Consider the following 25985-nt stretch of genomic DNA (forward strand, 5'->3'; position numbering starts at 1 on the left):
TCTGGCCACTCAGTCATCAGCCCTTTTTACTGGGCTGGTCATACCTTTAGTGAAGGAGTCCTTTCCAAATTGATGTCATCATAACCACAGGGACTGTGGCCTGCGAATGTGTCATTTCATGAGATAATGACTGTGTGAACTCTTCGGGGTTTGATTTGTAATCATAAAACTGATCCAGATAAATAACACACTTCTACACATTTCTCTTATTGGCAGGTGGTGGTTGTTGTTGTTGTTTTGTTTTGTTTTTTGTTTTTGTTTGTTTTTTTTATATAGGAGTCTGCATTGTTTTAGACCAGTGTTTCTCAACACTGAACGTGCTTATAAATTTCCCATAGGTCTTGGTAAAATGCAGACTCTGGTTCAGTAGGTCCTTGAGGAGAGTCCTGAGATCATACATGCCTAACAATGCCCCTGGTGATCAGGTGCCTCTGGGCTGTGGACCACACTTCCAGTAGCAAGGGTGGAGAATCAGCCCCTAGCTGGGGTCCACCTGAAAACATTTCTTTGAATTTGCTAACATTGGTAATTAGAAGATTTGAAGGCAGCAAGCTCATTTTCAAGTCAAAAATGATAAAATTGCTATTCATGACAAATGAAGGAAAAGGTTTTCTTAGCAAAACTGCAATGTTCACCTTTAGATGACACAAGGGTGAGTGGGAAAAGTGCACAGCAGACATTCCCAGGAAGGCAGCTCTCCGCTGAGGGGAGAGAGTCTGAACAAAGGGATGTGAGGTGTGCCAAAGCTATCATGGCTAAAAAGTCAACTCTATTATTTTTTGCCTGTGTCATTCGGGATTTGACCTGTGTAAAGAGTTATGTCTCTTTGCTGATAATTCCCCATTCTGAATGAAGATAATCTGAGATTTGTCCCCAGTGACTTCATAGGAATGAAATATGAAGTGCTGCTGTGCTCTTTCCGGGCTGGCTTGGGGCTCAACTTGACAGTGTAGAAAGAAGAACCTGTAGAGGGTATTAAATCAGAACGTTGGGAGTCAAAGACCAATGACTGTTCCAAACTGACAGTCAAGGCCAGCACAGGTAAAGGAGAACTTAAATTCAGTTACATGAGGTAAAAGCAGACTTGATAATGTGGAGATGATGCCTTTTAGTCTCCTTTCCCCTGACTTTTAGTTCCATCTCCACCATTTATCAGCTCTGTGGCCTTGGGCAAGTTACTTAGCACCTATTGGTCTCTTTTTTCATCATTTGTGTAACGAGCACACTAACAATACCTTCAAAACTGTATTCAGTTTTAAATAAGGTATCTACCAAAAGCCAGTTCCCATGAGTGCATTCATATTAAGATTTGATTGACACCACAGATGTGTTGCTAAAAGCTTGGGTGACATGAAACATTGTAGAATAAGTTACATAATAACAATAGCAGTTTGTAAATGTTGGGAATGGAATTTGAAGCCAAGTGATCCGACTGCAGAGCCTGTGTGGATGACCACCCCAAACCCTCGGTATATCCCTTCCGCTTACTGTGAACTGCCCTCCCCGATTCTGAACACTTGTTGGGAACAGAACAGCTCCAATGGAAACCCTGCAAAGCAGCCCAGGGCACAGTGAAGGTAGTTTGGGTGGGTTTGAGCTTGGCTGTGCAACTAAATGGTACTATGAAGGCAAGTTACTTCACTGAAATCATGTTTCCTCCTTTGAAAAATATCACCAGGTTAGAGATTTTTTCCCTGTACATTTGAGGATCAAATGAGAAGACCACCAACCTATCTGGCTCATTGTAAACGTTCAATAATTATCATAGTGTCCTGGAATAAGCAATAATTAAGTGAGACTATTTTCTTCTCAGTTGTGGAAAAAATTGAATACCATTCATTAACATAATCGGTATACAAAATTTATACAAAACAGAAAAATAGGTAGTACTTTCTTTCCTGCATTCATTTTTTTAAATGTTTATTTATTTATTTTTGAGAGAGAGAGAGAGGGTGTGTGCACAAGAGGGGGAGGGGCAGAGAGAAGGAGAGAAAGAGTCCCAAGCTGTGGGTTTGCGTCCCCACGATCTGTGAGATCATGACCTGAGCTGAAATCATGAGTCAGATGCCTAACTGACTGAGCCACCCAGGTGCCCCCTTTCCTATGTTGTAATAACAACATCTCAGGGTGGTGAAAGGATTCTGTATCTTTTACCGACCATCCAGTAGCTGAAATACGGTGTGAGGAAAGTGATATCCTTTATATGAATCAGGAAAACCTCTACAACGGTGTCTTCATGGTACTATTAATTCCCTAGTAACACATAATGGGATCTCAGAGGTGTCTGCCCAGGGACACAACAGGATAGGATAAACATGTATCCCTGCTTGCTGCTGACTCGTGCATCTGGGGAGGAAGTGGAAAATCCATTTGAGATGTGCCAAAACATGCTTAATTTGGCTCGCACACTCCACATGGCCAAACTGTTTTTTATCAATGGCATCATGCAAAAAAAAAATCAAAAGCAATTTGTTCAAACCTCCCTGGTGATTTCATTTGGGGGTCGGGAGGTATAAATGAAGTTTGAAATATTTTCACATGCAAGCGGCTGTCTCAGAGTTTTCCATCAGGAGGAAACACAGGTTATTTCCTTCCTATTTTCATTCTAGAAATAACTTTAAGAACATCAGACCTTCCAAACACCATTTGTGAAGTTGACAGAGAGGAGCCATTAGTATCAAAAAAATTTTTTTTTAATGCTTATTTATTTTTGAGACAGAGAGAGAACATGAACAGGGGAGGGGCAGAGAGAGAGGGAGACACAGAATCTGAAACAGGCTCCAGGCTCTGAGCTGTCAGCACAGAGCCCGACGCGGGGCTCGAACTCACGGACCGCGAGATCGTGACCTGAGCCGAAGTCGGCCACTTAACCAACTGAGCCACCCAGGCGCCCCGCCATTTGTATCTAAATAACACAAATGAATGTGTTAAAAGCCTAAAGAAAATAGGAAAATTTGAAATCCGATCCATTCATTTATTCTTTCATTCCACGAGTATTCTTAGGTGTCTCTTTGTGTCACACATGTGAGGTACAGCGATGGTAGCATGTCCTGAGTGTTTACCTGCCTGACATTCCCCCAGCAGCTTTATATACATTACTGTGTAATTAAGTCTTTACCAAACCTGTATCTGGTGCTGATTATTATGACCCTGTATTAATAGATGAGGCCTTTGGCTATTGTAACTTAGATGCATTCACACACCTAGTATCCACTGTTGGACCTAGGAAGGATAACCCAGGCTGATCCCAGAAGCCAGGCCCTAACCAACACCCTGTGCTGCCTTCCAAAACAGACGTGCTCTTGTGCCCAGGAGGGTTCAGTCTAGCAGGGCAGCTGTGCTGTTGGGGCCTGGAAGGGGAAAGTGCAGGGCATTTGGAGAACAGCCTTGGGGCACTTACCCTGGGTCCCAGGGGGTGAGTAAGGCCCCTGGAGAAAGGGACATCTACATGGAGACTGAAGAGGAGTGGGACTTGGTCAGACACAGGGAAAAAGCAGGAGCAGAGGAGGGAAGAAGCTCATTACTTGCCTGGGAGTGGTCACGTGGTCCACTGCAGACTGAACATAGTTCACAATGGCTGCAGTTAAGAGCTAAGGCTGTGGGACTGGAATAAGAGGAGTGTGGAGAGCGGGTGTGGTTCAATAAGTGGGGGCGTCTTGAGATTGTGTCTCAACTTTAACTCTTACTGTCAGGAGGCCTGGAGTAAGGGACTAAGTCACCCTTAACGCCATCTCCCACATGGGTAGACACAGGATACAACATCTTCACAGCACTGTCGCAAAATTGCACAAAATAATAATGGACATGAAACTACCCTTAGTCTAACATGAACGGAGGTACCCAAAATTGAACTCAATTATTTTACATCCCTGAGAAGCCTCTTTGTTTATAACTGTTACTATCATCGATTCTCTTCTCCGGCCCTTAAGGAAAAAGTGGATCATGTTCTTAGTTAAGTTCTGTCAGTTAATTAGCCCATCTAGATCATGTTACTCAAGTCATTTTTGAACCCAGGCCCTAGCAATCTCATTTTTAAATGAGGTAATAGGACTTCACAGCCTTTTGAGTGCTAATGTTATATAACCTAGGAGAGGCTTCCAGAGCTGAGTTACCTAGTTCAAACCCTGACTGTCCCATGAAATTGCTGTGTGATTTTAGACAAGTTACTTAGCCTCTCTGTACTTTAATTTCCTCATTTGTAAAATTAGGATAATTGTAGTAACTATCTGATAGAGGTATTATGAAAATTAACTATGTGTGAAGTGCTTAGAAAAAGTAGTGCCTGATAGTAGGCACTATTATTTATTTATTTTAAATCCAGGTTAGTTAACATATAGTGTAATAATGGTTTCAGGAGTAGAATTTAGTGATTCATCTCTTACATATAATACCCGGTGCTCATGCCAACAAGTGCCCTCCTTAATGCCCATCACCCATTTAGCCCATCCCCCTACCCACCTCCCCTCCAGCAACCCTCGGTTTGTTCTTTTTAGTTAAGAGTCCCTTATGGTTTGCTTCCCTTTCTCTTTTTATCTTGTTTTTCCTCCCTTTCTCCTATGTTCATCTATTTTGTCTCTTAAGTTCCACATATGAGTGAAATCATATATTTATCTTTCTCTGACTGACTTATTTCCCTTAGCATAATACATTGTAGTTTCATCCACATTGTTGCAAATGGCAAGATTTCATTCTTTTTCATTGCCAAGTAGTATTCCAGTGTGTGTATATAAGGAAATGTAGTGCCTGCTAGTAGGAACTGTTGAAAGGTGCTTACGGTTTTCACGGTACAGTCAAGTCACATGACATTAGTCTGTGTGTACTGTGTGCAAGCTGGGCTTCTGCATCATCAAAGTACAGCATGGAAGGTTGTAGACCCCTTTGTTAGTACCTGGCAGAGAACAATCAACCTCGAGCCAGGAATGCAGGACGTGGCAGGTTGGACAGCAGTGGAACTCTGCTATGATTGTTTCTACCTAAGGAAACAGGAGCTTAAAAGGCACAAGGTCTGTAATAATAAAAATCCACAGAGTGGGGATGGGGTGGGGAAGAAAAGCCCCATTGGAGTGGAGCCTCGGGGAATCTCTATTCCTTTTCAGAATACAATGCTGAGTGAGAAGTCTGGGGTTAGCTAAACAGTCTTCACACAAAGGGGCAGAAAATATAAACAAACCACTTAGAAAGGAACAACAGCATGAAATGGTCAGAAAAGATTCTCACAGGCGCCCAGGAGCATGTCTCAGAGAGCAGGAGCTGCTCCTGTTAGGATTGCTCATGGATGCATCTTGTCAGAGTGAGAGGGCGCCCAGTGAAGTCCTCCTGCCAGTCCCTGCATGGTTGATCCACGTCAGTACCAGTGAGCAAGCTGCCACTCATGTCCATCCTGCACAGCTCAGCACAGCAGTGTTGCTGTTGGTTTATATTTGGGCAGGATACTGGCCTCTTCTAAGTACCCACAGGTTTGGCATCCATTATTTAATATTCCTAACAACCTTTCAAAGTAAATACTTTTGGGGCGCCTGGGTGGGTGGCTCAGTCAGTTAAGTGTCCAACTTCGGCTCAGGTCATGATCTTGTGGTTCACAAGTTTGAGCCCCGTGTGGGGCTCTGTGCTGACAGCTCCGAGCCTGGAGCCTGCTTCGGATTCTGTGTCTCCATCTCTCTCTGCCCCTCCCCTGTTTGCACCCTGTCTCTCTCTCTCTCAAAAGTGGATAAACATTAAAAAATAAACAAAGTAAATACTTCCACTTCCAAATTACAGACAAGTAAGCAGAGATGTTCACAGGTTAAGTAACTCATTCAAAGAGGTCTAGTAACTGGCAGAGGGTGGCCTCAAGCTCAGGACTGTCCTCTTCCAGAGCTCATGGTGCCCTTTGATCTATACCATTCTCCCTCTAAGGTTGCCCCATGTCACTGTGTCATTGCCTGCACCAAAGGCATTTATGTGGATGTCCTGGCAGGGCATCAGGCCTGGGTCAGCAGGCACAGAGGAGAATGGGCAGCTGAACCAAAAGCTGAGACCTTCTGAGTATAGTTCAAGGCATCTTCTGCCCTCACAGGGTAGCTCTCCAAGCCCATGGTGTGCATAGTACTGAATCAGCCTCTCTCAAGCCACCTGTCTGAAAGCCACAGAAGCGGCAGGAAGGAAGGCTGATTCACCCGGTGGTCCTCAGCAGGCTTGGTCCTAGGCTGAAACTCCATAGCTCTCCAAACCTTAGGGTACAAGGTGTTTTGCTATTGATTTCTAATTTAGGTGCCTCCTGGTCAGAGAATTTGTTCTATAGGATATTGTGTCTTTTTATTTATAGAGATGTGCTTTGTGGCTTAATAAGGGAGGCAATATGCCTGAACGTACGCTCACATAGCTGGGTATGGGGATCCATGAATAGCCAACAGATCTTTAATTGTGTTATTCAGATTTTTTTTTTTTTTTGTCCTTAGTAATTTTTGGTCTGTTTGTTGAATCAGCTTCTAAAGGTTTCTACTATGCTTGTGGATTTGTCAGTTTCTTTCATTCTGTCAGTTTCTGTTTCATGGATTTTGAAGCACTGTTGTTATAGATGCTTATACAAGTTCAGGATTGCTCTTTCATTTTTTTAGAAGTTTATTTATTTATTTTGAGAGAGAGAGGGAGAGAGAGCATCCCAAGCAGGCTCTGTGCTGTCAGCGTGGAGCCCGACTTGGGGCTCGATCCTACAAACCATGAGATCATGACCTGAGCTGAAATAAGAGTAAGACATTGAATTGACTGAGCTACCCGGGTGCCTCCCATTTTTCAGTCATTATGTAAAGATCATATTTATCCCTAAAATTTTGTTTTGCCTTGAAAGTAAATGATGTTTTTCTGATATAAATATTGCAATACCAGCTTCTTTCAAATAGTGTAAGTCTGGTGTCTATTTTTCTCACCCTTATTCTCAATTTTATGTGTCATTACATTTAATATGTAGCTCATGAAAAAAATAGATATTTTAATTCATTCTGAGATTCTCTGGCTTTTGATGTATATTTGGCATAATCTATATTTTCTTTATGCTGTGATTTTTATTTGGACTTATTCCTCTCCTTTTAGGTCTTTTTATTTCCATTTTCTCCTGCTCTCCATGTTTAGGAAAGTTATAGATTATTTTTATTTACTTTTTATTTTAAAGTGAGAGAGAGAGAGATTGTACAAGCCAGGGAGAGGGGCAGAGGGAGAAAGAGAATCTTAAGCAGGTTCCACACTCAGTGTGGAGCCCCACATGGAGCTCAATCCCACAACCCTGGAATCGTGACCTGAGCCAAAATCAAGAGTCAGACATTCAACCAACTGAGCCAGGCAAGTGCCCCAGAAAGTTATATATTCTGATTATCTTCTCCTAGTGGTGATCCTTAAATTTTAAAAATTGGCTTAACTTGTATGTCAGTTATAGCTCAATAAAGCTGAAAAATTTTAAAATTGGCTTACCTTAATAGAGACTAAAATAATCACACCTCCATTCTTGTAATTGTGGCTCTCTGTAGATTATGGTGTAAATTAAGGAAATTCAGAAACTGTTGTGGCTGGAAGAATGTTAGAACATGTAATTCACACATCTTGTCCAACAAACCAAGAGACTCGGGCACTGTTATGTTCTAAGGCTGACACAAAGACAGATGTTTCCAAAATGGTTTTATAAGCCAAATGTGCAGTAGCTTCCCCAGTGTCCTTCCAGTACTGCCCAGTCCCATAACTGTGTCAGTATATGTGTGTGTGTGTGTGTGTGTGTGTGTGTGTGTGTGTATTTAATTATATATTTATATAGTAATGTATATCTAATTATATATTTATAATTATGTAACAAACATATAATTATATATATATGTATGTGTATGTGTGTGTATACTGGGTCCCATCATTGCCCTAGTGTTCAATATTCCATTATTTACACCATTAGTAATAAGTCCAGCATGATGCTAATTCCATTTGAGAAATGCTTAGGGCATTCTAAAGCAATTAGAATTATCTGGATCCCCACAACGGAAAAGGACCACCACCCAGAAGGGACAAGTCATTTGGCAAATGTTTAACCATTTCTATTCCTCTCCACTCTGAGAAAACTTGGTAGGGATTGGAGAAGGATGGCTGATTCATCTTTTTAGTTTATGGTTAATCTCAGGTCTTAGTTTGATAACACATATTAATCAGCATAAAGTCCTTTTCTCCCCCAATAGTTGTATGGGAAAAAATGTGTATATGTAGGTGGTGTGTACATTCTTACAGTTTTACAGAGAAAATGACTGTTCCTTTCATCATATTCTTCAAAACCTTAATGAAGTTTGAAACCCATTAGCTGTCATTGTCTTTTAGATCCTACACTTGAGCTGACTCCTGGCAAACGCTCGCCCTCATCTTCTGAATTCGTAGTTCAGTTGCTCCTGGAGAAAGTGTGTCCCCTCATCTCACTTGTTTGTTTTCTCTCTTTTAAAAGCTTCCTTCCTACCAGCTACTTTAACCATGACTGTGGACAGGGGAGATAACGTGAACATATCTTTCAAAAAGGTGTTGATTAGAGAAGAAGATGCAGTGATTTACAAAAATGGTGAGTATGTGTTTTGTTTCCTTCCAGCACCATGATGTGAGACATCAGATAACGCAAAACATGTTGTTGGATCATTACCCTGGTGCAGTCTGGTGGGCAGATGTTTGAAGTAAAGCGCTATGATGCAAGCCCATTGAATTTTATTAAAGAAGCTCTAATAGGCAGTGTGGTTGGTTGCTTCATCAAGCAAAGTACAGATTCATATACGTATATGAATGTACGTACATTTTGTATTTATGAATGTGTAATACGGAATTGTGAATGTACAATAAAACCCCATCATGATGTGATGAGTGAGGTCCCAAGTCCAGCCATGTAAAATGTGAGGTTGTTTGATTGCGAGGTTAAGGAGATGACCAGGCTGAGACTGGGAAGCCAACTGGCAGTGGTTCTGGGAGTCCAACTGTGCTGTACAAATCTGTCCAGGTCCAACTATGGGTTTGGCACCACCTGGTGGCAGTTGCCGGACCCAGGTGAAATATTGATGGGGACTATTCTGAGTCCTATGGATGGATGGGACTTCCAGATTGGTGTAGTGATTCTAGGTATCTCCTGGTTACTTGGTTAGTTGGCAGGGGTACCTTTGCCCGTTCATCTCTCCCTGCAGAAGATAAGCACTTTAGCTTTACCTCTGTCTTCGTATGTTTGGTGGTAGATTGCGTAGACTAAACTGCCTGCTCTCTCACCGTACCTTTCTCACTTTTTGGGAGAGCATTGAATAGCTCAGCCTTTTCATTCTTCTCCTACATCCACTATGCTAGAGCACATTTTCTGTATCCAGTCAGGGAGAGCTGACGAAATGGAGAGGCCAGATGGGGAGACAGGAGTGTCTGCGTGTGACCCACTGTTCTCCACCTTTCTCCCTTCACCAGGTTCCTTCATCCACTCAGTGCCCCGGCACGAAGTACCTGATATTTTAGAAGTGCATCTGCCTCATGCTCAGCCCCAGGATGCTGGAGTGTACTCAGCCAGGTACATAGGAGGAAACCTCTTCACCTCGGCCTTCACCAGGCTGATAGTCCGGAGTAAGTGATTGAGAGGCCACAGTCTGTAATGATTTGGTTGTTAGGATTTTTAGTTACAAGTAACAGAAGCTGACTCTGGCTACTTAAGCAAAAACCAGGGATTGGTTGAAAGTATATTAAGGACTCTTAAAAATTGGTGGAACAGCTGACAAGCAAGTTTCCAGAAAAGATAGGCCCCAGGGAGGATCTGGGGCCCAGCATTGGTGGTGGCAGATGGATTCTCTCTCTAGGATGCTACTCTTAGCCTAACTGTGCTTCAGCAATGTTTCTTTTACTTCCAAAGTTTGAATTCCCAGGGTAATGAATCAGACTGGCCTAACATATGCTAGATGTCTACTGGCCTAGACCAATGAGCTATAGTCAAGTGCAGAACCACATACCACAGCGCGGGCCCTAGGACCTCCCACTTGAATAGCAGCATCATTCCATAGGAAGAGGGAATCACAGTGAATTGGGCAGTCTCCCTGAAAGGTATCTGCTACGTGGGGAGGAATTGGGTCTTCTAGGTAGGTCTAATATGTAAACATTACGTCTCCTATAAATCCCACACTTTACAGATCATGTAACACTCAAATGGGATTTCTGTTTTCATGTTTGAAAAATGTGCATGAAGTAAAACTAGTAAAAGCTCCCCCACCCTCTTACAACTACCAAAGTGGGGAGTAACCATCCACCATTAGTTTTTATAAGAGATTGATTTATAGAGAGAAAAACTTGCCTTGAATTTTCCCAGCTCTGCCAAGCCTTCATGCTCTTAAATACCCAGACCTAAGTATTTGGGCCACTCTGTCATTCTAATGATCGGAATCTCTAACTCATCAACAGTTTTGCTTTTGCTTTGCATTATATTCATTTATTCATTCGTTTGTTCAACAAATGTGTATTGATCATAACTCTGTGTCCAGCATTGTGTTGGTATGAAAATACAAGGATAATAAGATGAATCCCTGTCACCTCAGAATGGTAGTAGAAGTATGAAAAGTGTGGTTCATCTGGTTTGGTCAAGTGAAATCTCCTTTTATCCCACTGCTCTCATGGAGAGTCCAAATGGCAAAAGCACAGTTTATCTTCATTTCATTTAGATGTACCAGCAGTACTCAGAGTCTGAAGTATGTAGGCACATTTTCTAGCAATATCAGAAACATCAGATGTTGACCTATGGTAAAAGACTTAGCTTTCTTTTTCTTATGTTTTTAAAATTTATTTATTCTGAGAGAGAGAGTGAACGTGCAAGTGGGGGAGGGGCAGAGAGAGAGAGAGAGAAAGGGGGGGGGGCGGGCAGAATTCCAAGCAGGCTCCATGCTTGTCAGTGCAGAGCCCAACCTGAGACTTGATCACAAACCTCAAAATCATGACCTGAGCCGAAAACCAGGAGTCGGACGCTTAATCGACTGAGTCACCCAGGTGCCCCTAACATTTTTTTTTAATGTGAAAACAAACATAACTTAATGTAGACTAGAATTTGAAACTCACCTGATTTTTAAAGATAAAGTGAAAGATTTCAAACACATTTTGATCTCTAGCTTATACCTTGAGATTGCTAGGAACACATGTTCATTCCTTTGCTGTTTTTAGGAGTATTTTGGTGGAAGTATTTGAGAAGCATGGCTAATATCTAAAATCGTTCTAAGAAAGTTTGAATTAGGCTACAACCCATCCCATTTAAGAGTATTTTTCCCCAGTATGATTTATTTGATATTTTAAGAAATGATGTACAGGGGCGCCTCAGTTGGTTGAGCGTCCAACCTCAGCTCAGGTCATGATCTCACACTCCATGAGTTTGAGTCCTGTGTTGGGCTCTGTGCTCACAGCTTGGAGCCTGAAGCCTGCTTCGGATTCTGTGTCTTCCTCTCTCTCTGCCCCTCCCCTGCTCATGCTCTGTCTCTCTCTGTCTCAAAAATAAATGAAGACATGAAAAAAAATTAAAAAAAAAAAAAAGAAAAGAAATGAGGTATAGCCAAAGGCATTTGTCCATTTCTCATAACTGTAGGGTGTCTCTCTAGGACGAATTGAAACCTAGGAATAATCGGTGCATAAAGACTTCATGTTAAAAATCACACTGGTTTTATCTATAGGATTTCTCTCCAATATAAATTCTCTCTCTGATAAAAGATCTCTCACAACCATTGAGTTTATAGGATTTCTCTCTGTATGCATGAGTATTTGGTTTCCTGAAATATAAAACCTCAGGGTGTTTGAAGAAAATCATAGAAGCCTGATTGCTCATCAACAACATCTATGATTGCATAGAAGCCTGTTGCTCATCAACAAACTCTACCTGGCTTCTTCATCCCCAAGAGGTCACCCCAAGTCTTTCCCCAATCTTTATTCTTTCACCCTTGCCAGGATTAGGGGAGAAGCTGGGACAGGTCTATAGAGAAGTATATAGTTAGAGACATAGTTTCATATAAGAGGAAGCCCACTATCATCTCCATAGGCTGCCATCATTAGTTTTCAACATGTGCAGATAACTTGTGGTCTGGCTCTCAAGAAATCACTAATCGTGCAGAAGTATTTTTCCCTTTATATATTAAGGCATGTAAATATTAGCTTTTAGACATTTTGTAGCTTTATCTATTAAGTGGAAGTCTGTAAGAAAGGGTCCGGGTAGACCGTCTTCCTGCTTATTTCAGAGAAAATACTGATAACCAGGAGTTCTTGCCAAAGCAGTTATAAAGTTACATCAGCTGTAGGCACAGGTCCAAGCTTACCACTGTGAGACTAATATTCAGGGACAAAGACACTAGTTGCTTTCAGATGAGAAATTAAATTCCTGACCACAAAGGATCATCCAAATCCCCCTGAGTTTTTTCCCTTACATCAGAAGGTGTCCTTGGATATAATTAACCACCGAAAATCACCTGGTGCGAATTTCCATGAAAAAGAATCTAGAAGCATTTTACCATTCTTGTATTTTGGGTTCTGTGTGTCTTGCTTCACTTCTTGTATGTTCTTGAAAAACTAGGTGAATGCTACTAGCTTCTGCTTGCTTTTTTAGCTGACTCTTTGCTCTACGTACTTTAGACCGGCGATTTTCACACTCTGGCATGCATTCTCTGGAGGACTTGGTAAACATGGTTGCTAGACCACCTCCGGGGTTCTCATTCATTAGGTCATGGATGGGGAGTACGTTTGAGGTTGGCATCTCCAGCAGATTTCCAGGTACTGGAGAAGCTGTTGGTCAGGGATCACACTTTGAAAACCATTGCTCTATCTCTAACCATTCCCGCAGCTCTTGAACACGCCAGGCTTTCCTCCCCTATCTCGCTTTTGCTCAGAACACACTCTGCAGCCTGTCTTGTTTGCTAATTACATGGTCCTGCAGATTCAACTCACACACACCTCCTCTGGGAAGCCTTCCTGTGTATCCTCTTCCATCCCCAAGACAGGATTAGATACTCCTTGTCTTTATTTTGATCCTTATTTCCTGTTTCCATGTCTGTTTTTCATATAAGACCATTAACTTTTAGAGAGCAAAGATTATCTTCATTTACCAGTGTCCACTAAAATGACTGACGGGTCGTGGGTGCCCAGTAAATGTTTGCTGAGTTAATGTGCTCTACTCACCAGAGCCTTGTTTTCCTTGAAAGGATGTGAAGCTCAGAAGTGGGGACCTGAATGCAACCGCATCTGCACTGTTTGTATGAACAACGGTATCTGCCATGAGGATACAGGAGAATGCATTTGCCCACCTGGGTTTATGGGGAGGACATGTGAGAAGGGTAAGTCAAGAGTACTTGCTGAGTAAGTTATAGATTTCAAAAGCTGTCATTGCTGGATTTAGAATTCGAACCCTGGGCACAATTGGGAACAGAAACTAAATGGCTTGTGTTAGGCCATATGGTAACTTGGTGTGAATTGGAAAAAGGTATCCTTTCCTAGAGGTGCTTGATTGCCGGCCACTGAAAAGCTGTCCATGCCACAGATGAGATTGGCTTATTTTCCATATCCACAAGTCTAGGAGAGACCCTTTAAAAGAAGACTCCTACATTCCAAGGGGTTGACTGTTTGACTGTGAGTCCTCTTTTTCTTCCCCTCCAAGCTTGTGAACTGCACACATTCGGCAGAACTTGTAAAGAAAGGTGTGGTGGACCGGAGGGATGCAAGTCGTATGTGTTCTGTCTCCCAGACCCCTACGGGTGTTCCTGTGCCACAGGGTGGCAGGGTCTGCAGTGCAATGAAGGTATGTACCAGTCACACCCCTGAACAGAGAAAGTTCTAGCAGGTATACCAAGGAGGTCCAGCTTGCTGGAAATAATAGTGTGGGATACACCCGGGCTGTCCAGTCAGCGGCCCAATGCTGGGCTACAGGGTTTTGAATCACGGATGTTTTCATCTGAAGTTAATTATGTTTTCATAATTAAGACTCTGGACTTTATAGAATGTACTTCTCATGCATATCACCTGGGTTCTTATTGAAACACAGGTGCTGATTCCATAGGTCTGGACTGGCACCTGGGCATCTCTGTTTCTAACAAGCTCCCAGATGGTGCTCATGCTGTTGGTTTTCAGACCACACTTGGAGTTGGAAGGCCATAGAGGATTTGTTTTTTCAGTGGGATATAAATATCAGGACTCTTAGGCCCGATCCAGACAGGATTTGGGATATGAACATAGAGGAAGATCTTTTCTTCTGTGGACCTTACTTAGGCAGTACTAACTTCACCTACTCAAAGAGTCCCTCTGCCCTTTCTAAAATATACCTTCCTGTTCAGTGAGACTGAGTGGTATGTGTTTCACATCTTTCAAGTACGGTTTCACACGTCCTGTGATACAGTAGCTTGCCACGAACACGCAGTCAAGGTTGCCAGACCCTCTCTTATGAATGCTAATGTGGCGAATTCACCATAGCTCCAAGGGTTGTCAGTATTTACCTCACAAAATCAGCTGCTTCCACATCTGCCATATTGAGAACTATGATGGAGTCCTGGTGATTTGGTAACAATGTTCTGGGGCAGAGCAGTTCAGTAGAAATAGAACCAAGCCACATATGTAACTGATAACTTTCTAGTAGTCCTCTTTAAAACAAGTTAAAAGTAACAGTGGATATAATTTTTAGGATTTTATCTCACCCGATAAATAGCTTAGACAAAACTAGCCACCCACAGCCTTAGTTTTCTCACTTCCCCAGTGTTAATGGTGGTTCTGGTGTCTTTGTCTGCAGCGTGCCAGCCTGGTTATTATGGGCCAGACTGTAAGCTTACATGCAGGTGCAGCCACGGGGAGACGTGTGATCGGTTCCAAGGATGTCTCTGCTCTCCAGAACGCCAAGGGCTCCAGTGTGAGAAAGAAGGTAAAGCAAGGTAACACTGTAGTTCGGGCCATGTTCAGCATGTCTGAGCTGAGCTTTGCTGGTTATAATTCTTGCCCCAGCAGCCCACATTCCTCAATCCACTTCTATTTCCATCCAGAAGGTGGGAAGAATATATCCTGAGTCCTAAAGGACACCATTCTAGTTCTCTTATGCATGCCCTCATAGTGGCCTTTGTTTCTCCTTCCACTAGGAGTAAACCATAGGCACTTTGTGGCACATTCAATGATGACTGGCTAGCTGAGGGCTCTGCCTACCTTTTGTCCCTTCTCTGAGACCAGTCTTTTCCCTGGATATGCACAACAGGGAAGAACTGCTTTGGAGGGATTTGGACGCAGGCTATTTTTGAAAAGCAAGATACAAAAAAGAAGGAAAAACAAAAAGATTACCCTCAAGATAAAATTTTAATAATTCTAGTTCAGAAATTACCCTAGAGCAAAACCTGACCCACAGACCAACTCCAGCCCGCTCTTTTTTTTTTTTTAATGTTTATTTATTTATTTTGAGATATATATAGAGAGAACCAGTGGGGAAGGGGCAGAGAGAGAGAGCGGGGGTCAGAGGATCCGAAGCAGGTTCTGTGCTGACAGCAGAGAGCTCAATGTGGGGCTTGAACTCATGAATTGTGTGATCATGACTTGAGGCAAAGTCAGCTGCTTAACCAACTGAACCACCCAGGTGCCCCCCAATCCACAATTTTTACAGCTTTATTGAAGCAGAATTTTTATACCATGAAGTTCATCCCTTTTAAATGTACAGTTCAATAATTTTTTTGGTATATTTAGGGTTGTGCAACCATCACCATAATCTAATTTTAGAATGTTTCTGCCATACCAAAAGAAATCTTGTACCTACTGGCTCTAACTCCCATTTTCTGCTCCTCCCAGCCCCTGGCAACCATTAATTTACTTTGTTTCTGTAGATGTACTTATTCTTGACATTTCATAAACTGTAAGTGGAATTATACATTATGTGGTCTTTTGTGGCTGGCTTTGTTCATTGACTATACTATTTTGAGGTTTAATTGTATTGTAGTATATATCAGTACTTCATTCCTTTTTATTTCCCTACCATCTGTTATAAAGAAAATTTTACTGGAACACAGCCACGCTTGTTCCTTTAGAACATATAATGTATGGCTGCTTTCACACCACAGCAGAGTTGAGTAGTTAGTTACTAGAGAACTTTTAGCTTGCAAAGCCGAAAATATGTACTGTCTAGTCCTGTACAGAAAATGTTTGCCAACTCCTGCCCTAGAATATACTTTTTAAAATTAAAAGAAGCATATTTTTGCATATTTTCAAAATATTAATATTAATAGTATTAATACTAAATAATATTATTATTTACAAATAATAAACACATAGCACCTTTTCAATCCTATAAATGTCACTGTTACAGAAAAAAATCTACACTCAGAACAGCAAAACCGAGAGCTTCACAGCTTTTTCTCTGTTCGTTTTTAGAATCAGAACAGATATGGGAGGAAAATACCAACGACTGTTTTCCCAAAGGCTTTGGCTGAGCTTTACATGTTCACTTCTTTCCGCCATGTTCGGACTCTACTGCAGAGTAGGAACCTGGGAGAGTCTAGGAAGGGAGGGAAAGGTCTTGGGGCTGCCGGAGGATCGTGTTGAAAATAGGCAACTGAGAAGCTGAAGGATCTGGATTTTCAATTTTATACCTGCTTTTCTGTTCTAAGTCTGATGTTGCAAAAGGTGTGAGAACCTCAGGCCCAGACCCTGCCCCCCTGGCTTTCAGAGAGCAGTCTCCTTCCCCCCAGTTCTGCTCTCCCTCCCCCTGCACCTCTGACAGCAGGAAACACAAGGCAACGATGAAGGAAAGACTTCACTGGATTAAAAGTATGGAAGCACTTTTGGGACACCTGGGTGGCTCAGTCGGTTAAACATCTGACTCTTGGTTTCGGCTCAGGTCATGATCTCACGGTTCTCAAGGTTGAGCCCTGCATTGGGCTCCAGTCTGACAGTGTGGAGCTTGCTTGGGATTCTCTCTTTCCCTCTCTGTCAGCCCCTCCCCAACTCACTCTCTCTGTCTCTCTCTCAAAATAAATACACTTTATAAAAAATTAAAATTAAAAAAAATATCAAAGCACTTTTTAAAATTCCTACTCCAGTACCTTCTGATGCTGAAAAATCTGGTAGATTCTTTCTTTTTAAAAAGCGTGGGGGAGGGGCAGAGAGAGAGGGAGACACAGAATCTGAAGCAGGCTCCACGCTCTGAGCTGTCAGCACAGAGCCCGATGCAGGGCTCGAACCCACACACCGTGAGATCATGACCTGAGCCGAAGTCAGCCATTTAACTGACTGAGCCACACAGGTGCCCCCAAAATCTGGTAGATTCTAATCATAATCCCTTCAAGTCTACAGATATATCAAGGAATTACCTCTGCCGTTATTAGACTTCTTTCCCTCCTGCTCCATACCCTTTCCTCATCATAATCTGGGCCCGAGAAACAAGATATCAATATAAAATATCAATATTGTGGTTTACTGTGGCCTCCCCCTGCCCCTCCATAAAACAGCATGTAAGTCACTGCCGCTCTGGGGGCACTTACATCATCCACATTCCTCACTAAGTGATGGACTGCTTTCTGCCTTATTTCACGTTTACTTACGAAGGGTCTGAGGTTCTCAAATACCTTACGATTGAGAATAAAATTGTTCTATTTCAGGATTATCCATTCTACTACATAGATATTCAGCAAGGAGTCATGATACCCTTGTTGCTACCAGAGACCTTTACTTTCAGTATTGGCAGCAACGCTTTTGATTGGCTGTTGCCTAGAAACCAATCTGGGGCAGTTATAGTCTACTTCGGGCATGTAAATGTGAATGTTTTTAATAGCCTGCTACTTGGAGATTCCCAATCAATGAGACATGTCTTGTATATCAGAACGGAGGATCAGCAAATAGGTGGGGTCATTGGCTGAGTCAATGAGAACCTAGTTTTGGGTTTTTTTTTCTTTGCTTTTGTTTTTGTTAACATTTTCTTAAAAAGTAAAAGGAGCTGAAAAGTAAGGCCAGGGGGATGTGGCCATGATAATCATTTTAATATAGAGACTGTCCATCCCAGATCCATGGAGGAGAGCAGGACATTATGGCAGAGTGTGGACTCTGGATTCATACAGATCTGAGCTTGATTCTGGACTCAGAGCCTCAGTCTCCTCATCTGTAAAATGGGGACTACAAGAGCATACCCCCTAAAAGTGTATTATGTGATGATAAAATGATATAACATTTGCAGAGTTCTTACCTGGGGTGTAACTTGCTAAATGGTAGCTGCTTGTATTACTCTTGCTGCTGTGTTAAAGATTAGATGCCACAATGCTGTTTTCTTCATGCAGGCATGCCAAGGATGGTCCCAAAGATAGAGGATTTGCCGGATCACATAGAAGTAAACAGTGGTAAATTTAATCCCATCTGCAAGGCGTCTGGTTGGCCACTGCCTGCTAATGAAGAAATGACTCTCGTGAAGCCGGATGGAACAGTGCTCCATGTAAGAGTCATTCTTAACCTGTCTCCTGACACCACTAGATGCTTTCTATGCAGTAATCCCCTCACTAAAGGCTAGATTCCACACAAGGCTTGTGTCCTCCTAAGCCAGTGTACTGTTAGCTTTGACAAAATGCCATGTCTCTGGGGAGGTAGAGCAGATTCAACACAGCCTGGTCAGAGCTATGGTGCAAGGTTGGAAATAGACCACCACAGTCTATCCACCAAGGCTGGCACTCATCCTGCAGAACTTTCCAACTGTGTGTGTTGAGAAGTATGTATCAGCCTGTGCAAGACTCGGCCCCCCGAACTATCCCCATGTTCTAACTTCTCCTATCAGGAAGAATGAGGCGGTCTTGTGGCCACCAAAGTGTGTGGTAAGGTAGGTGTGGCCCCATGAATCAGCAGGAGATTCACGTGTTACCCCCCAGTGCTATCAGGAAATGGTGCTTTGATGACTGGTCTACTTCTACAACACTTTTGGGAGCAAAAATTAGCAGAGTGTAAAGAGGGGAGTTCAGCACAGTCCTTTTGACTCTAGATGAATCTGCTCCCACGTTTCCTGTTCAGAAACCGTGATCCATGGAATCCCTTGGATCTGAGGACATTCCTTGGCCCTCCTACTACTTCACTCTGCCCTTGCTGGCGCTCAGCTCTGGTTAGTGTGCTGTCATAGCAGTTCTTCTCTGCTGGAAAGGACTAAACAACTTCTCCAATATGTTTGCCTTTTTTCTCCCAACAATCCCAAATGCAGCACAGACAGGACTTCCCCAAATTTCTCTGTGTCACAAGTGATGAGAAAGTTGATGTATTTTCTTATCCAAAGATTTTGAAATGGTTACCTTTTTTTCTCTCAAAGATGATTGAACATCACCTTGACAATAGGGTAGATGCGAGTGACCTCTTGAGGGCAGGATAGGTAGAAAATGTGCCATTACTGGTGTCTACACATCAGATGTTCTTGATTCCATTCAAAGAATTCATTGGGTAGTGAAACAAACTGACAGCTTCTTAAAATCTTGTTGGCCTTTTCACGAGTTATTGGAAGTAAGAGCTACCATCTAGTGAGGGTCAACCATACTGTATACAACATGTTGCTAAACATTACCTGTTCCCTTTTTGTAGAAGTGGAAATTGGCTGGGTGAAGTTGAGTAATTAAGAAATTGGTGAAAAGTGGCAGAGCAGGGATGTGACTTGAGGTTCATTTGTCCTCAGAGCCCTGATTTTTCCCACAACACCACACTTGACAGCTCCTCAATCATTTTAGGAAGCCATTTTGTCCTCTCACCAGCCATCTCCGTATTAAACCAGGAAGGAACAAATGTTACCAGAAGCTGTTTAAAATAATTAGATTCCTAGCTTGTAAGTGTTTACCCCACACTCCCAAACATACAAACACAACAGCAGGATCTGAGAGGGCATCTATCCAATATAAACTTTCAGGGCTACTACAATAGCTTTGGAAATAAGCCAATGATTATACTAGCATTGCATTTGGTTTCTTAATCTCTCCTAGAAAACTTCTTATCAAACAATGAGGTGGGGTCAGTGTTATGGACCTTTCGTGTGTTTTGCCTCCCTAGAAGCTTTTATTTGTATTCATCCCTTCCAGCCAAAAGACTTCAACCATACGGGTCATCTGTCAGTGGCCACATTCACCATCCACCGGGTCCTCCCCCCTGACTCAGGGGTCTGGGTCTGCAGTGTGAACACAGTGGCTGGGATGGTGGAAAAGCCTTTCAACATTTCTGTTAAAGGTAAGCTCTGTTTTATAGAAGTAGAGCTTGTATCCTTTATGTATCATTGGGTGCTTCTCCAAGATAGAAATGTTATCTGAGCACTAAGATGACGTTAGGATATTTTCCAGGATAGGAAATCTTAACAACTTTTTATATGCATGAAAATGGAAGGGAGGAATTAAGTATACAACCTGTGGAGTCACACAGCCCTGGGTTTAATTTTTGTCCCTAGTAGCCAGACACCTGTCTATAGCCCTGAGCAATTGAATTTAACCTCTGTGAGCCTATCTTTATTTGAAAATAAAGCTTAGTTTATCTATCTCTCAGGGTTACTGTGAAAATTTGTTAAATATGTAAAAACACTTGGAGTTGTGTCTGGAACAACTTGTCTTATAGTGTTAATATTTCATGAAAAGTTTGACTTCATTCTATTCATTATTGCACAGGATAATTTGGCAAATACTTTGAGGCTTACTCATTTATTATGAAATCCAGACTATGCTATATAATGAACATGAATGATTTCTTTCACATATTCAGCATTGTGAGTATTCTTCCTGCTCTGAATTAGTATTCAAAATTCAAATTAATCTAAGTGGGTGTATGTACATTCTTGGCTTGAGCGGAAGAAGCAACGTGGAGGTAAATTCAAGTTAGCTTGGCTGGTATACATGGATACCACAAGGAATTTTAAATGTCAGCTTCATTTTATTAAAACGTGTTTTAAAAACGTTTATTCATTTTTGAGAGAGAGAGAGACAGAGCATGAGTGGGGGGAGGGGCAGAGGGTGAGGGAGACACAGAATCTGAAGCAGACTCCAGGCTCCGAGCTGTCAGCACAGAGCCCGACACAGGGCTCGAACTCACAAACCGCGAGACCATGACCTGAGCCAAAGTCGGATGCTTAAATACCTGGGCCATCCAGGCGTCCCTAAATTTGTCAGTTTCTTATGAACTCATTTAGACAAAAACAGCAAACAGCTCTCTGATATGTGTTGTACAAAGAAAAGGCACCAAGCTAAGTGCCTCACATAACTCATCTTATTTAATTTTTATAAGAACTGTGGGTGATAGATGTTGTTATGACCACTTCACCAGTCAGAAAACAAATTCAGAGGGGTTAGTTAACTTGTGTAAGATAGCGTATCTCTTAAGAAGTAAATCTGAGTTTTGAACCTGGGTCTCCTGACTCCAAATACTCCACCATCTTTTCTAGACCATTTTATTTTCTGAGTCTGTTGTGTTAAAGATTAAGAAGCAAGATAACCAACGCTGACTTGTATTTGACCCATTTTGCTACTTGATTAGGAATCTTTGGGCTATCCCAGAGCTAATTCCCATAAGTGAAATAAATGTAAATGCCCAGAACCTAATCTTTTTTTGAAAGACCAATAACAACATTAGCCTGAATACAGCCTTATACGTTTGGATTCTGTACCCTGAGGATCTGTGTAAAATGCCAAAGAATCTTTAATATTTTTTGGGTTACTGGAAAAAAGCCCTGATCTGTTTTATTCAGTAGAACATTCACACGATCAAAATAATTTCTTATATCTTGCGTGTTCTTGAAAGGAAGGAAATGATATACAGACAAGACAAATTACCTTATTTTTAAGCTTGTTGAAATGTTTGCTGCCCATGGAAAATAAATAAGTCAAAAATAAACCATGTTGCTAAGATTCAGAAGAGTCAGTAGTTCTCATTTTTGTTTTTTGGTGGAAGTCACAGCACACAGCATCAGTGCATAGAAGCATCTGTTTTACTAGGTTACGGATGCCTCTTCATGTCATAATTACTGATATCCATAAAATGGAAATAGCCATTAGGTAATTTAATCAGTGTCTTTAATCATAGTTTATACATAAAAAAAAAAAAAAAAAAAGATAAGGGTTTTTTCCACCAAAAAACAAAATTGGACAAATCTGGTTTGAAAAACTGAAAATATATACTAATCATTCACATACCTATGACCTGGCAGTTCTCCTAGATACATGCTCAAAAGAAGTGAGGGTGTATGTTCAAAAAGACATCTTCAGTAATGTTCAGAGCAGTTTTATTCATAATAGCCCCAAATTGAAATTAACGCAAACATCAATCAACATCATAAAGGATACATAAATTGTAGTATATTCATATACAACGGTTTGCCAGGGTTGCCGTACAAAGTTCCGCAGACTAGGTGGCTTAAACAATGGAAATTTGTTTTCTCAAGTGCTGGAGGCCAGGTGAGTGATTAAGGTTTCAGCAGAGCTGATTTTTCTCCTAAGGCCTCACTCCTTGGCTTATGAATGGCTCTCTTTTCCCTGTATTTTTCATATGGTCTTCCCTTTGTGTGTGTCCTGATTTAATCTTCTAAAAAGGACGACGGTTATATTGGATTAGGAACAGACCTAATGCCATTTTAACTTAATGACCTCTTTAAAGACCCTATCTTCAAATATATTCCAAGGTACTAGGGGTTAAGAATTCAGTGTAGGATCTGTTTAAGTACATAACAGATATGCATACACATATGCATACACATAATAATTGTGTTTGGGGGAACACAATTCAGCTCATAACATCCTACAATGCAATATTAAATAGCAAAAAAATTAATTCCTGCAACAATACATAGACATAATATTGAGCAACAAAAATATATGCTTTATGATTCCATTTATATAAAGCTAAAAAACAGACAAACCTAATTGATAATGACAGAAGCCAGGAAAATAATTCCCTATTGACAGGGCAGGGGCACAAGAGTTCCCTTTCGGGGGGCGAGGAGGCGCTGGAAATGTACTGTGTTTCAGTCTGGGTCATGGTTACATGGGTGTGTACCCAGGTAAAGTCCCTTGAGCTAAACACACTTAAGATTTTTGCACTTTACATTATGCATATCTCAATAAAAATTATTAAATTTTTTTAATGGTTATTTTTGAGACAGAGAGAGACAGAGCATGAGCAGGGGAGGGTCAGAGAGAGGGAGACACAGAATCTGAAGCAGGCTCCAGGCTCCGAGCTGTCAGCACAGAGCCCAATGCGGGGCTCTAACTCACGGACTGTGAGATGTCCTGAGCTGAAGTCAAATGCTTAACTGACTGAGCCACCCAGGTGTTCCTCCATAAAAATTATTAAAAGACAAAAAATAAAATGATAAATTACTAAGAGGAAGCTTTGGGGCAGTTTGTTTCATGCTTGTAAAAGTATCCCTTTTATAAGATACTGGTATTAATAGCTATAATAAAATAAGCATTCGATGGTTTAAGCAAATAGGTGGTCTTATTTGATCATACAAGGGAAGCATGACTTAATGAATGAATTTACTCACAGCAGTGCCCTCTTCTCAGAAACTGCCCTAACTAAAAACACTGGCAGAATCTGAAAGATTCTACATACCTAGCATACATTCTTGGGGAGGAAAAAAACAGGTGTGCATTTTTAAGAAGGATAGGTTAGTGGAGCTACAGAACTCACTAGAAATTCAATTGACAAACATTACGCAGCACCTGGTAAACTTCCATGGTCTTTGTCCTTTCGGGGTTTAGAGTCCAGTGCAGTGTTTTACAACCTTTTTATCATTATCACTTCACCAAGGAGCCCCTTTAGAAATTTATTCCCAAACTCTCCTCCCAACACCATAAAATGTTAGTATCATGAATGTACTGCATATCTGTTTATGAACTTAGGCTCTTTCGAGGGCCACAAACCATTGTATTATCTGAGGCTTTTCCAATCATGCAAGAACCAATTTTAACCACCTTGGGGTTGCTATTTCACCCCATTGAGAATACTTGGTCTTTGAGATGGGGAGATTATTCTGGATGGTCTGGGTGGACCTACTGTAATCACATGAGTCCTTAAAAGCAGAGAATTTTTCTTAGTTATAGTCAGAGATATCACAATGGAAAAAAGAGTTGAGGAGACATGATATTGTTGTCTTTGAAGATGGAGAAAGGAGCCACGAGTCAAGGAATGTAGGTGGTTTCTAGAAGTTGGAAAGAACAAGGAAACAGAGTCTCCCCTAGAGCTCCCTTACTGCCATGCTAACACCTTGATCCTAGTCCAGTGAGACCCGTGTCTGACTTCTGACCTCCAGAACTATAAGAATAAATTTGCATTGCTCTAAGCTTGAGAGAGAGAGAGACCATGCATAGTCTAATAGGGAAGACCAATGTCAAATGATCACACAAAATCTCTAAGAATAATAAATTCTGAAAATTGCAACAAAGGAAAAGTGTAAGTTGTGTGAAGGTGTATGACACACAAGCCTAACTGGGGTTTGGGGATGGCCCCTGTGAAGAAGTCACATCAGAGAGTTGATTGCTGAATGATGAGTTAAGAGGTACCAGAGAGTAGTGGGAGGTCTGGAGCACTGCTGGCAGAACAACATGTACAAAGAACCTGAGACAGAAGGGAGCTTGGTACACTGTCAGTTGGATGAACTGAAAGGTCAATGGCACTGGAGGGTACTGGGTGAGGGCAAGAGGAGGCAGGGGCTCAATTGTGCAAGGCCTGGCAGGTCATGGTATGAATCTTAGATTTTACTCTAGACATGATGGGGATCCGTAGTTAGGTCTTGAGCAGGGAAGTGAGCATATTTTAAGGAGTACTTTGTGGATAATGGTTTGGAGGGGCAAGAGGAAAGCCAGGAGACCACACCCCTGGCAAATGCATTGAATCTGAACAGAGAACTCTAAGGGTGATATGGCAAATGTGGGGGAGTTCTCCGGCCTTGAGACCTCAACCACCAGCCTAGTGCCAGGTTATTGACTTCATTGTGAGAAAGAATTCAAGAAGGAGTCAAAGTGGAGCAGAAGACGCTTTATTGCAAAGCACAAGTACACACTGAAAGGGGATGGGTGGGGTGCAGGTACAGTCAGATACAGGATCTGAGTCGCTTGGGTGGAGGTAGGGTTCTGCTTTTTTATGGGTAGTCATAACTAGGGGATGGTATGTTCTTGTAGGGTTGTGGGAGTAGGCGGGGACTTCTAAAAACTCTGCATATTATTACGCATTCTCCATGTCAGCTACTATATGCAGGCGCAGTCTGATTTTTCTCTTGTGGCTTCTCCACAGTCAAGAGTACTAGGAGTACTCTAGCGCCCCCAGTGCAGGAGTCATTCTTGGCAATTTGGAGGCTAACTGAGTCTGTGTACACGTGTGCTTGAGCCTGAGCAACAATAGGATTCTTATGGCCGTGAGAAACCACAGAGCTATCACAGGGGTTACTCAGATGTCACATTCCGTCAGGTCTCAGACTCAGTTCCCTGTCTTTTGTTCCTCCTGCGGTTACCCAGTGTTTCCCTATTGCACCTGCCTCAAGAGGGTTTTGTTGGAAATGTAAGGGCACTCTTCCTCTACCTCCACCAAAAAATGATAATCAAGCTCCAAAGTGTTCAGGACTAATCTGATTGTTGAAATTTTCTTTAGTTCTTCCAAAGCCCCTGAATGCCCCAAACGTGATTGACACTGGACATAATTTTGCTGTCATCAACATCAGCTCTGAGCCTTACTTTGGGGATGGACCAATCAAATCCAAGAAGCTCCTATACAAACCTGTTAATCATTATGAGGCTTGGCGGCATATTCAAGGTAAGGTGTGAACAGGAAAGACTCCAGCTAAAAAAGTGGCAGGGGTAGAAAAAAAAATTCCTCAAATACAGAAATCCTCTCTCCCACTCCCATTCCTCTGCCCCTGGGTAGTGGCTATACCAGAGGGTTCCACTTGAGAGTATTCAGGACAGAGGGCATGGGTCCTGAGTTCTTGGGCTAACTTTCTGGAAATTGTGGTATACTGCAGGACACAGAACCAGGCTGTGTCCAGCGTTATTATTTATATCAGTATGTCTTTCCCA

At 41.9% G+C, this 25985-nt stretch overlaps 1 protein-coding gene across 3 annotated transcripts in view; it reads left to right on the forward strand.

Moving 5' to 3' along the window:
• The window catches only part of TEK (TEK receptor tyrosine kinase), a 106502-nt gene that overhangs the window by 46191 nt on the left and 34326 nt on the right, over positions 1–25985 (forward strand). For all 3 annotated transcript variants that reach the window (XM_049623002.1, XM_049623059.1, XM_049623104.1), the window contains exons 3-10: positions 8447–8557; positions 9430–9582; positions 13173–13304; positions 13625–13765; positions 14747–14875; positions 18258–18409; positions 20019–20163; positions 25561–25722. In XM_049623002.1, coding sequence (XP_049478959.1) covers positions 8447–8557; positions 9430–9582; positions 13173–13304; positions 13625–13765; positions 14747–14875; positions 18258–18409; positions 20019–20163; positions 25561–25722 — 1125 coding nt within the window. The remainder of the gene's footprint in view (positions 1–8446; positions 8558–9429; positions 9583–13172; positions 13305–13624; positions 13766–14746; positions 14876–18257; positions 18410–20018; positions 20164–25560; positions 25723–25985) is intronic.

The sequence above is a fragment of the Panthera uncia genome, chromosome D4 (assembly GCF_023721935.1).
Source record: "Panthera uncia isolate 11264 chromosome D4, Puncia_PCG_1.0, whole genome shotgun sequence".
In the NCBI taxonomy this organism is placed as follows: Eukaryota; Metazoa; Chordata; class Mammalia; order Carnivora; family Felidae; genus Panthera; species Panthera uncia.